Source organism: Columba livia, chromosome 1 (assembly GCF_036013475.1).
Source record: "Columba livia isolate bColLiv1 breed racing homer chromosome 1, bColLiv1.pat.W.v2, whole genome shotgun sequence".
NCBI classification, from domain to species: domain Eukaryota; kingdom Metazoa; phylum Chordata; class Aves; order Columbiformes; family Columbidae; genus Columba; species Columba livia.
In genome coordinates, this window is record NC_088602.1 from 204,564,659 (window position 1) to 204,577,202 (window position 12,544).

The 12,544-nt window shown below is 48.7% G+C and overlaps 1 protein-coding gene across 1 annotated transcript in view; it reads left to right on the top strand.

Moving 5' to 3' along the window:
* The first annotated feature begins 5,653 nt into the window (after positions 1 to 5,653).
* The window catches only part of CCDC3 (coiled-coil domain containing 3), a 42,830-nt gene continuing 35,939 nt past the window's right edge, over positions 5,654 to 12,544 (top strand). The window contains exons 1-2 of the mRNA XM_065049284.1: positions 5,654 to 6,470; positions 7,485 to 7,659. Of these exons, the coding sequence (XP_064905356.1) occupies positions 6,058 to 6,470; positions 7,485 to 7,659 (588 nt within the window). The 5' untranslated portion in view covers positions 5,654 to 6,057. The remainder of the gene's footprint in view (positions 6,471 to 7,484; positions 7,660 to 12,544) is intronic.

A 12,544-nucleotide genomic window follows, 5' to 3' on the forward strand; every position in this document is an offset into this window, starting at 1 on the left:
TACTCAGTTTATTCAAGGGAGTGCTTAATTACTGAATTATAAATGCCAAAAATGTGTGAAGATTTATAATAATAGGTTTGTTGTTTGTTTGTTTGTGTTTTTCAAGTAGCAGACAACAGCACAACAGGATCCCATGGCTGGAAGCTGAAGACAGACAAATCTAGAATGGGTAAAAGCACAAGATTTTAGCATTGGAACAACTCACCAAGGCATGAATTTACTTCTCCACCATCTGAGATTTTAAAGTGAGGGCTGGATATCTTTCTTCCGCTGTCTTCTTTTAAAATCAATTATGGTCTTGACACAGGAATCGCTGGGTGACATCTTCTAACCAGTATGATCAGATTAAACTTGTGTAATGGTCCCTCTGCCTTTAAAATTTCTGATTTATAAGAAGTGAATTTACCTGGACCAGAGTTCACCCCAGGGACAGAGGAATTCGACATCTTTATTCATTCCTCCGCAGCTGTGGGAATGATATGTTTAGATATTTTTCCCATCGCCAGTTGTGTCAGTGGTATGTGTTATGCAGATGTGTGTCTACTGGGAGCAACGCTCAGACAGCGCATTTCACGTTGATTTATGAACAGACTTCTGAGCGCAGCAAGCTCTGGCGTCCACTGACTTGGGCTGGGATCAGCTTGCACGTTGTTGCTATTCTTATTATTGGACCTGCAGTCATGGCTTATGAACCAGATGCCGCAGAAATGCAGAGCTGAGGAGGTCCTTGCCTCAGAGCTCTTCTGCAAGAGCCTGGCATGAAGCAAGGGGTGGATGCTGGTAGCCAAGGAAGCCCAGAGAAAAGATGGGTGGTGAACACCATCAGCAGTGATGCTCTAGAAAAACAGTGTGTGTAGCAACAGGTCACTACAAGAAAGACCTTGAGGTGTTGGAGCGAGTTCAGAGAAGGGAACGGAGCTGGGGAATGGTCTGGAGCACAAGTGTGATGAGAGTGGCTGAGGGACCTGGGGGGTTCAGCCTGGAGAACAGGAGCTGAGGGGAGACCTTCTGATCTCTGAACTGCCTGAAAGGAGCTTGGAGCATGGAGGGGGTTGGTCTCTTCTTCCAGGTAGCAAGAGATAGGACAAGAGGAAATGACCTCAAGTTGTGCCAGGGGAGGTTCAAATTGGATATTAGGAAAAATTTCTTCTTGGAAAGGGTTGTCGGGCATTAGAACAGGCTGCCCAGGGCAGTGGTGGTCACCACCCCTGGAGGTGTTTAAAAGTTGTACAGATTCTTAGGGACATGGTTTAGTGACAGTTAGGTTATGGTTGGACTTGATGATCTTGAAGGTCTCTTCCAACCAAAATGGCTTTACGGTTCTATGATTCTAAGCTGGGTGGGTGGTGGTGGGCCAAGGCTGGGTCTGCCCAGGAAAAGGTGCTGCAGGACTCAAAACATGAGAGCAAAGAGCCTGCACAGCATCTTGGTTGTGTAAATGATAGAAAAGGCCACATCTGGGAGAAGGAGGGTAAAGGCCAAAGGGGCAAGAAAGAGACAGAAAGATACAATGAAGGTGCAGGCGAAGATCTCCATCCATACCAACGCTTTGATGCTTCTAATCACTTTTCCATTCAAATTCTAAATGGTATTACAGAAAGTCTTTTCCATGCTGCGCATAAAGTAAATCTTTGCAAACTCTTTGAGACAGCAATGTATTCCCAGCTGATCCCCAAAGACAGATCGTGTTTCTTCATGGTCATGATTACTCTTCAAAGCAAAGAAACATAAAGAAATACAGGGAATTTTGGCCAGGAATTCTTTTTTTTTTTTTTAATAGGAATCACCCAGCCCAGAGACTGGTACAAAAATAGTTAAATATTATGGACCAAATGTCAAACTACAAGAAGCATTACTCAAATTAGAGAAGCATAGAGAGAAGGTAACAAAGGATCTCTTCCTGTGGGGACACTAATGCAGCCAAATATTCATCTTTGTAGGTTGCCCAGTTTAAAGAGGTGTGGGCAGGGGGAAAGAAATCTGGGTTTGATATTTTTTACCCTGGACTACAAAGGAATCACTGCAGATACATAAATAAAAGACAGCTGGGCTGAAGTTTCAGATCACCTACACCCATCAGAAAGACAGCCAGACCCCGAGCACCATACTCTCTTGTTTGATACCTGGACTAACGCTCAACTCTGTCCATACTTTAAAGGCAAAGAGAGAGACAGAGCAGAGCTATGTTTTATTAAAAGGCTTAAATCACCTGCATTGCCACAGCAACAGTGAAGAAAATGACACAGCCCAGAGGGAAAAACCTTTGGTTTAAATATCTGTACAGATGTGTGGAAGAAAAGGCAGAGCTCCTGCCTGGGAAAACACAAGCCTGGCTCAAAGTCTACAAGACCATCTAAGCAGAGGAAGCAAATGAATAACTGTGGCACATGCCTGAGTGGGTGAAAGCACAGCCTGAGTGGTAATTTGCTCTATTGATGCTCCTCTGATTAGCTGATTTTGGCTACGGCACTCGACAGACCCATGCTGAGTGTGCAGCCCTAAAGTATTCACACTGCGCTGAAGAACGTCTCGGATCAGCCAGTGGATCCCTGCAGAGAAACAGCAAACACAGATCTGAAGGATGCAGTCTCCAGGGAGGGTTTCTAAACCCTCATTCCCCGTCACTAATTCCTTGTTATCCAAAGCTGGAAGAGAAAGGACTCCTGGAAGGGGTCCAGGTCCTCCTGCTACTTTTCACTACCTTGGAAGTGAAGGAAAAGAGAAGAAAATTGACGGTGCTTCTGCAGAGAGAAATTTAAGAGCAAAATCACGTTATTCACTGTGATCTAAATTTAGGTGGTTCTAATGCTTTATTAAAATACTGAAAGTTGCTAATGAACTCAAGCAGCAAATAACCCAAGGGACCAATTTGTCAGGATGGGAAGGTTACAGGCTGACGAAACTCTGGAGGCCCTCCTGACAAGCAGAGGTTTTGGTTGAGGACATCTCACAGAGGGCACAGGAGAAGATGAGCCCACCCAAGGCCTTACAACAGCACTGGGCACAGCACCAGCAAACACAAATGGAAGAGCAAAATGAAATCAAGCACTTTTAAGTGTGTGATATTTTTATTTTTATGTGCAGACTTCAGTACCTACTGCATCTGCTCCAGAGTTATGACCAAGTCCTACTTTTGGCTCCTTCAGCTCTGAGGTCAGATCCATGGGCTCCCGCTGTATCCTCCAAACACCAACATGACCACTCTTCAGGATGATAAAGAAATTCCAAAGAGCGTTAATTACTTGCTTCCACACTCCGGTAATCATCACCAAAAAGAAAGTTGGAGAGCATCGGCAAGAGCCAGCAGACGCCAGCAAATGCTGTTGTGTTTTCTGAGATGGCTCAATGATTCAAACACTCTGGCCAAATATAAGCAGTTTAGTTTAGACTATTAAGAGTAGCATTAAGGGAGGACACATTCGTATTTTGGGTCTGAGCTGCCCTTGTCCCTCCTTTTCTCACCCTGTCCTCTCTCCCAGCTGTGATGTGGTGGTTAACTGAAATGTGAGGAATAGCAGAACAGATCACAGCTTAGATTAGATATTTCCAACATGGTTTGGTGACAGTTGGCCATTACTCACTTGCAACACACAGTAAACAGAAATGAAGCTTAAATATGAGGCTCTTCTACCCAGAAGATATCAATCTCATCTGTATACACAGAAGAAACAGCAATTGCGTTTCATACAAGTTAAGAATTTGGCTCCCAGAACAAAACCAACCAAGCTACGGTTACAAATGTCTCCTCAGGTTCTTGGGGCTCTATCTGCTCAGAAGCAATGTTGGAGTAATAACGTATGTATTTTGCTGCCCATACCCAATACTGAGATTCATGTTGCTGAAGCCGCCAGGCTCTGATGCTGGTTGTACCACATGGAGAGACCATGGAGAGACATGGAGAGACCACCTTGGGCAGGCTGAACATCTCTCCCATCACTTGCAACACTTCTCTTCACATGACTCCCATGTTTTTGCTGACATCTTGAAGCACCATTTCTCAACAGAAACCTGAGGCTCATTCCAAGGCCTCCAGGTACATTAGAATGTACAAAATACCTCCAGACTGCCCCAGCTTTGTCTGAAGTCAACATCAGCCTCGATTCTCTGTTTTTCTCCTTAGTTCTTGTGTATTTAAAAACCACTGAATGAGGCTACCACAGTTTAGTCCTTTCAGTTTCCAAATCAAACGCAGTTTTTCCTGAAGGTTAACATTAAAAGAAATCTTGAGCTTGTTGGTCTGTTGAGATTTCCTGATGATATTTTCTTAAAAAAAATATTTTCAGGATTCTCTTCTAAGCTTTTTTCATTAAAACTGTGAATCGAATCAGTTTGTTAATCTTCAAGAAACAGATTGTTAAAAAAAAAAAAAAGTTAGAAAAGCTCTATCTATCATTCTGGAGTTTTTGTTAGAAAAAGAAATCAAAATATGTTTCTGTTTTACCAAGAACCAACTTTGCTGTTCTTGCATAAAGCTATGGTGAAATACGTTGTAGGACCATGTCATCATGAAATATGAATATGACCTTTGTTAAAGTCTTCAGCTCATTTTCTACACACAGCTGAGTCTGATGAAACTGTTCCAGAGGGAAACACTTGTCACAGAAGAAGTCTTGTCTCACTGTCATGAACTTGGCTCAGCATTATTTAACTGATTATTCATTATTTTGCCCATTATTTTGAACACCAGTCGTGCACGAGGACCCCCTATACCGGACACAGCGTGAACACGGGACAAAAAGGCACCTTCTGCTCCCAAGAGCTCCTAGTCCTTGTAGAGGACTGGAGAGGTGGATGGAGACAGACAGGACACACTGTCAAACTTTCAGTGACCGTCACATTCAGGGAGAGATTTAACTGGGACCATGTCTCCATATTCATATTCTAACAAAAGATTTTAAGAGTCCCATGCCCATTCCTGACTCTGTTATCCCCAGTGAGATCAGATGTGGGAAAAGGAGAATACTGAAACAGTAAAATGTTATTTTGGGCTGGGTGTGGTGCTGTGCCCCTGGGGATCCTCAGGAGAAGCTCCACAGCAGTTTGTATGTGGCGAGAAGGGTCAGTCCCTGAGCGATCTGCCAAAAAGCTGGATAAGCCCGAAGTCGCCTCAGGAATTCTAGGAGGAAACAGTGGGAAATGAAAATCTATTGAGATCTGGCATTTTATTTTTACCTTGCTCACCAGATGCATTTTGAAAAACGGCTGCAGGCTGCTAGGAAGAGCTGCTCTCCTCCACTTGCAAGTTTTTCTCCGTCTCCATCTTAAGTGGATGAAGTGGGTGACCAGGGTTTCGAACGTCCCCACACACACATCTTCTGTTTCCCAGGCTCTTCTTTCCCATCAGGAGCTGTGCACAGGCCCCTGCTCCACTGGGACCCTTTGCCTTTCCAGCATCCTACAAGCCAGCCCTTCACCTCCCAAAGCCCTGGGTGCAGCAGCTGCCCCCACCCCGGAGTGTGCTGCCCTTCGCATTTCTGCTCTTTTACATCTTGCCTCTTTGCACTCTCTGTCCCGTCCACCTCTTCCCTTTGCAACCCTCCTCTTTGCAACTCTGCCTTTGCATCCCTCCCCTTTGTATCCCTCCCTTTTCACCTCCCCCTTTGCACCTCTCGCATTTACAGCCCTCCCCTTTGCCTCTCTGCCCCCTTCGCATCTCTGCCTTTTCCCATCCCTCCCCTTCGCATCTCTGCTCCTCGCACCTCTGCCCGTGTGCACTCCCTGCCCCTCGACCCTTTACATCTTTCCCCCTTTGCAGCCCTGCCCGCTTGGACCTCAGCCCTCTGGGTGTCTGCCTCCTTGCACCTTCCACTTCCCCGCTTCCCGGGCTCTTTGAACCCCCTCCCTTTCTCTTCCCTGCCCCTTCGCATCTCCGCCTCGCCGCCTCCCTGCCCCATCCACCCCCGGCCCTTTCGCACCTCTCCCCCTTCCCCCCACAACCCCCGCAGCCTCCGGGGCAGCGACCCCAGGCCGTGCCCCCCCCTCCTTCTCCAGCCCCCCGTAACCCCGCTCCCCTGCCCGCCTCGGCGCTCCCCTGGCCCGGCCGCGGAGCCGCCCGCGATGCCGCCTCCTCCGCGGCTGCTGCCGCTGCTGGTGCTGGGCTTGGGGCTGGGGCTGGGGGGGCGGGCGGCCGGTGGGGGGGGCTGCCAGCTGCCGGCGGAGTGGCGGCCGCTCAGCGAGGGCTGCCGGGCCGAGCTGGCGGCGATCATCGTGTACGCGCGGGTGCTGGCGCTGCACCCCGACCCGTACGGCGCATACAACTACCTGCCGTGGCAGAGGGGCCACCCCGCCGGCCTCCAGCATGAGGAGGGGGGGCTCTTTTACTCGGCCGAGATCGAGCTGCTGTGCGACCAGGCGTGGGGCAGCATGTTGGAGGTGCCCGCTGGCTCCCGCCTCAACCTCACCGGCCTCGGGTACTTCTCCTGCCACTCGCACACCGTCATGCAGGGCTACAATTATTTCTTCTTCCTCCGGTGAGTCCCGGGATGGGGGAGTCTGGGGGGGTGGGGTTGGCATCCTGGCCCCCGGGGCACCTCCGCCGCCGGGGGGCTCCGCTCCTGCCCGGGAGGGTTCGCCCCGTCCCCCTGCCACTCGCCCCGTCCCCCTGCCGCTCGCCCCGTCCTGCTGCCGCTCACCCCGCAGCGCCTTCTCCTTCGTGCGTACACTCACTGAGAAAAAATAAAACAAACCAAAACAAACCCAAAGCCATAATCTTCCAGAGCTGCAGATGTACGGGGAGCCGCTGTTGAGTAGCTCCTGGGTGCTACTGCTTTTGTTTTTATGGTGGGACGGTCACGGCGCTGGAGAGGGGCCAGCGCCTGTTTGCCGAAGTTTGGCATGGGAGTTTAAAGCCTATCCCCAAATACTCACCCGATAGCTTTCTCTTGGATCTCCCGAGTCCCAGACAAATCCTGACTTTGGGCTCATCGAAAGAATAAGAAAATAAACCACAATGTGGGAACAGAGCCATCACTGTGACCTTCCCATCCTAGAGTGTTTGCGAAATACTACTCAGTGGTTTGTTTCAAAATACTTGGTATATTCTTACACTGGGCACGTAACAAAACACAATTTGATGCTGTCTAGTGCTCAGTCTTTGGCAATATCTTTAAACATGTTTTACACAGGTTATTTATTGACTGCTTGAAGGAGTACTTAAACTCTGGGATTAAGGGCAAAGTGATGAAAATTCTATAGGAACCATGGGCCAAAATACAGATTTGACTCATTCATGGGGGTTCATTGATGTCTGCAGGGTGGTGGGAGCCTGTTAGGTCCTTACTGCTGCTCCCTGGTCCAGTTCTTCATGGTGGCAATTGCCACCTTGGCAACTAAGGGCCAGGAGAGCTGAAAGCCACATGCCAGCTAAAAGTCTGTGTGACTTTGATGACACTTGTTGAGCCGGGCTGAAGAATGATGGGTGACTTCTGCAGGAGAGAAAGTGTTGTCCAGCCTCACCGCGGGCTGCCATGCTGTTTGTGTTTCAGAATGGATGAGAACTACATCCTCCTGCCGCACGGAGTCAACTTCCAGGAGGCAATTTTCCCAGATACCCAGGAGAACAGAAGGATGTTTGCCAGCCTTTTCCAGTTCTCTAACTGCTCGCAGGCGCAGCATGTGTTGAGCTTCTCCAGTGACTGGGAGATTCAAGAGGACAACAGGGTAAGGGATTTATTTGCTCTCCAGTGCTTGTTTTCTAAGTGAGCACAGGCATTCCCATGTCATTTACAAACATATATATCATGCAGAGCAGCAGGTCCCTGATTTTCCTGGTCCTTTGGTGGTATCACTGTCAAAGTAACACATTGGTGGGGAGATGTTAAGCTCTGTTTTTTAAAGCTGACTTCTGTGTTAGCTCTTTAGTTTCTCATGGACTTCATCAAATCTTGGCATCAACCGGTTCGTGAGCAATAGGTTGAAAACCAGTATTACTTGCCATCCTGCTCTGCTCCACCCAGGTCATCCCTGAGTTTTCTATTTCTAAACCCCATACTTTTAACTTCAGCTGAAATGTTCAGGAGCAGAGCTTTGCTTTTTTACTTCTGTGTTCATCTCATATAGTGAAAGCAGTGCCTGGACTATGACAGACTGTGAGGGATTATTCTTGCCGAACTCCACACAACTTCTGAACTAATCGCCCTAAGGTCTCTTTGTAGCAGCCGGGGAAAAACAGACTCTTGAGGGCACAGTTTGTCTGAGCGATGCTGGCACCTACTTCTGAACAGGCTGAATGAAATGCCTCTTTCTCCTCTCAAGGGAGGCCACAGCAAGTAGCTTATCCTCTAGGCAAACCTCCCTTAAGAAAGCACCTTTTTAGTATGGAAAGTCCAATGATGCCTGTTGTTAGTGGCTTCTGAACCCCTTTATGGGGCTGCAGTGTGTGTAATAAATGCAGGATTTTAATAAATACTTCCTTGGCAGTGAGGAGCAACCTGCGGTTATGTGTGTGCATGTTCTGCATGTGCATATGCATTTGCAAAAGCGGAACTTGGAGAGCTGTTTTAGTGCCAACCCTTGTTTTATGAGCCTAGTGGTTTCCACTGGTAGCCGAGAACATTTTAAGCTTCTCTTTAGGTCAGGATGGACGAGGCATGTCATGACTTGCATCTTCTGTGCATTGGTCCAAGGCACAATATTAATGTACAGCAGCAGATGCGCGAGTGGTTTGTTTGGGATGGAGGGATCTTGGTAGCTGGCTGAGCCCTTTCCCTTCACCAGCTGGCCGATGGCCAGTGTCCAAAGTTTGAGTTGCTGCGTGGCCATCTGGCCAGTGACACAACCTGCTCCTTGGGGTGCCCTGGGAGTGAGCATTTTCCCACTGCTGATATTCTGGGGAGGGAGTGGGAAATGGTGACCTTTAAATATATACTTAGCGATAGCAGGAGGAATTGATATTTAAGAGAAAATAAATTATCTTACAATTAGATCACAGAGCCGCAACCCTGGCTGGGCAAGAAGGGAGAAGCGGAGACCCCCGATCCCAGCCCTGCCTCCTCCCCGCCAGCTTCCCAGAGCCCCAGGCAGCGTATTTGGCAAGTAAAGGCACTGCCGCTGCCAAATCCACAGATTTTTGCTCCGAGGGAGCAAAGTGTCATTGGGGGACCACCATGTCCAACTCCCAGCATCTGCTTGCGGTGCCCCTGCACTACTGATTTAGCTGCGCTGAGCTACAAGTAGGGAACCTTGATGTGTTGGTGCTCCTTGATGCCACCAGTGAATCTCACCGGTTAGCTTTAATGGGAATCACAAGGCAGAAACCCCCAGGGTAAGTTGGGGCGACTGAAAGCATCTATATCAAAAGTGCATTTCAGCTGTTGCGCTCTTTGACCCAGCGCAGCTGTGGGCAGATTCAGGGGATTAGAGCTTTTGGTGGCACAGACAGGGACCATGGGCTTTACATACTTGAACACCCACCCGTCGAGTGAATAAATTCAGTGGCGGCTGACGGACACTTTGTCTCCTCTTTGTAATGAAAAGTAGAAGCTTCCTCTGAACCATTTAAAAATAGCTCGGGCTGACTGTGCTCCCATTCAGCTCCTGCATCTGTGTTTGTCCAGCCCAGCGCCTGCATGTCCCAGCCTGGGAAGGGGATGGTGTTTCTGGCTGCCATGGTATTAGGAATTTGTTCTCCAGCTCTTCCCAGTCCATGTACTCATGTTCAAGGTACAGCTCTCTTTAGTGTTTTGCTCCTCTCTTTGCCTTGTCACATCTGATGGTGACTCCCTCAGCTGCCAGTGTGTCTGGTTGTGTCCCATCACAGTGCGAACAATTTTAATTTGCAAATGTGCTCGGTCGAGCTGTCCCATGGTGGGTGCTGAGCTGAAACCTGTGGCGTGTGCTGGCTTCGTGGCCCAGAAAGTGAGCATTACTTGGAGAATTATTCTTGAAGCTTTTTGGGAAAGAGGCTCTTTGGGAGCCTAAGGACACCTGCAGTGGTGTCAAGCTGGGTCTGATCAGCCTGGAAAAGAGAAGGCTGACAGGGGACCTTATTTATGCTTATAAATATCTCAAGGGTGAGTGTCAAGAGGATGAGACCAGACTCTTCTCAGTGGTGCCCAGTGATAGGATGAGGGGCAATGGGCACAGACTGAAGCACAGGAGGTTCCATCTGAATATGAGGGGAAACTTCTTTCCTTTGAGGTGCCAGAGCCCTGGACCAGGCTGCCCAGAGAGGTTGTGGAGTCTCCTTCTCTGAAGACATTCAAAACCCACCTGGACACATTCCTGTGTGATCTGCTCTGCTGAACCTGCTTTAGCAGGTGGGTTGGACTGGAGGATCTCCAGAGGTCCCTTCCATCCCCAACCATTCTGTGATTCCGTAAAGAGCTCAGAGAGGAAAGGGTCTTCTGGTGTGGGTCACACTGCAGTGAGGAGTCAGGGGTCTCACTAGCTGCTGCGTGTTGACATGAATTGCTAGTTAAAATCCATCACAGATGTTTTGTGCAGCCAGACGGGAGAGATGGCTCTGCCAAAAAGCAGCATGCCCAAGTAGGTTTGGAATAAAGGAGTGATGAAATATGTTTACAGTTGGATCGTGTACACCAAAAGACTTTTTTAATCCCAGTATTTGCTAGTGGCCCTGTGCCCTACTCTTGATATATTTCTGGGGATGGACCTTTTAAGGGAGAATTCGGTGCTGGAAACATGTGCAGTTGCAATGAATAATTCATGTTTGTAGCTCTAGGGTGCTCAGCCAGAAGATAAGAGAAACCTGTGATGAGTAAAAGTAATTTGCTTCATGTGATGCTGCTCCCAGCAAGAGGTCCCTTCAGTGGGGTGTGCCTGGGCCGGCTGTGGAGCAGGGGACCCCAAAATGACCACTGACATAGAATCATAGAATAACTGGGGTTGGAAGGGACCTTCAAAGCTCATCTAGTCCAATCCCCCTGCCATGAGCAGGGACATCTTCACCCAGATCAGGTTGCTCAGAGCCCCGTCCAGCCTGGCCTGGGATGTCTCCAGGGAGGGGGCATCTACCACCACTCTGGGCAACTTGTTCCATGTTGTCCTCCTGTTCACCCCTGCAGAGATGCAGTGCTCCTTGCATGCAGACAGCCTCATCTGGCCTGACCCAATGGGTGAAACGAGGAAAACCCTGACGGCTCCTTTTCCTCCACTCAGTAAATGTGTCTGATGATGCAAAAAAGAGCAAATAGATGTGCAGCAACTTCTCCATGCACTGGCATGCACAACCTGCCTTTTCCATCATGGGAAAACCCTTTTAATTTTCAGAAAGCCCCATGGCACGTGGCGAAAGGAGGCCAGACCCAAGGCACATCTCGTTGGGGATAATACTTCCTTATCTTGGGCCTGCTGCTGTCTCTGGAAGCTAATTCCAGCTGCATTTTTAAGCCCCTTGTTGTCTTGGCTGAGGGTCAAACACTGCTTCCATGGTTTCCCAATAATCCCACAGCCTCATAAATTAATTCAGGTGCTTGTTCTGGCCACTCTGGAGAATAACAGTAGCTCCAGCTGTCATTTCTTTAGGCAGTTGCATCTTGGCTTCCACATCTGCAGAAGCAGTAATTAATTGGGCTCCATCCTGACTTTTCTCACAGCCCCGTAGCGATGTTTGCAGACCTCCTGCTTTACTCCAGCTTGTGGTTGCAGTGGTTTGCTAAATCCCCATGTTCCCAACAGGCTTGGGGTTGGAGCTGCGTTTGTAACGAGTAGCTGCAATATCTCACAGAGCGAGGGGCCCCTTCTTGTAACATGTTGCTGGTACCTGGGTCCCAGGTTTGGCCCAGTCCCAGAGCTGATGCTGGTGGAGATAACAACACAGGAATGCTTTTTCCCTTTCGTAGTTACAGTTTTAGTTGATTCTTCCCACCCTCTGCCCTTGGGAGAAATGCAGTATTCACCTATCCAAGGAATCTTGCAGTCACAGCTGTTTCTTTTAATAAGGTACTTTTATTAAAGAAAAGAACGATTAAGAAGCAATAAAAACCTAATTAAAATTCTTAAAAGCTCTGTGTTTTTACCCAGTTCTCATGCTGACCCCCCGAGGGAAGACCCACAGATGTATCAAAGTGTTTGTAAAGTCTGACAGCCTGTCCTGGGCTGGCACCTCGGGGTCACCTTGCCTTGGGAAACCACCCCAGACATCCCATTTCCTTTACCCCTTGTATCCCCTAGTGCCCCTAAAATTGCTCACAAACCCCTGCATGCTTCTCAGTTATTCTCCGGTGCAGCCAACAGTACTGGTGTTTCATTGTTGATACTTTTAGGGAGCAGCCTTGTGACCTTTTCTTGCTCAAAAGCAGCCCAAGGGGTTGGACTTTTTTGGGGGGAGAAAGGCAAGAGTATTTGGTGGTGCAGCCAGCATCCTCCCCCAGGGATGGAGAGGGGGAACGGGAGAATCCTCAAGTCCCAGAAAGCAAGTCGATGTGCCAGTGCTTCTTTTCTCATGGCAAACTTTCCTTTTGGCTGAGGGCTAAATGACACTTTTCTGCACCCAGGGGGTTGATTTCTGCTTTCTCAAGCTGGGAGGTTGGAATCATCCCTGCGGTTTCCCCCATCTCGCAGTGCCCGCTGCTAAACCTGGGTG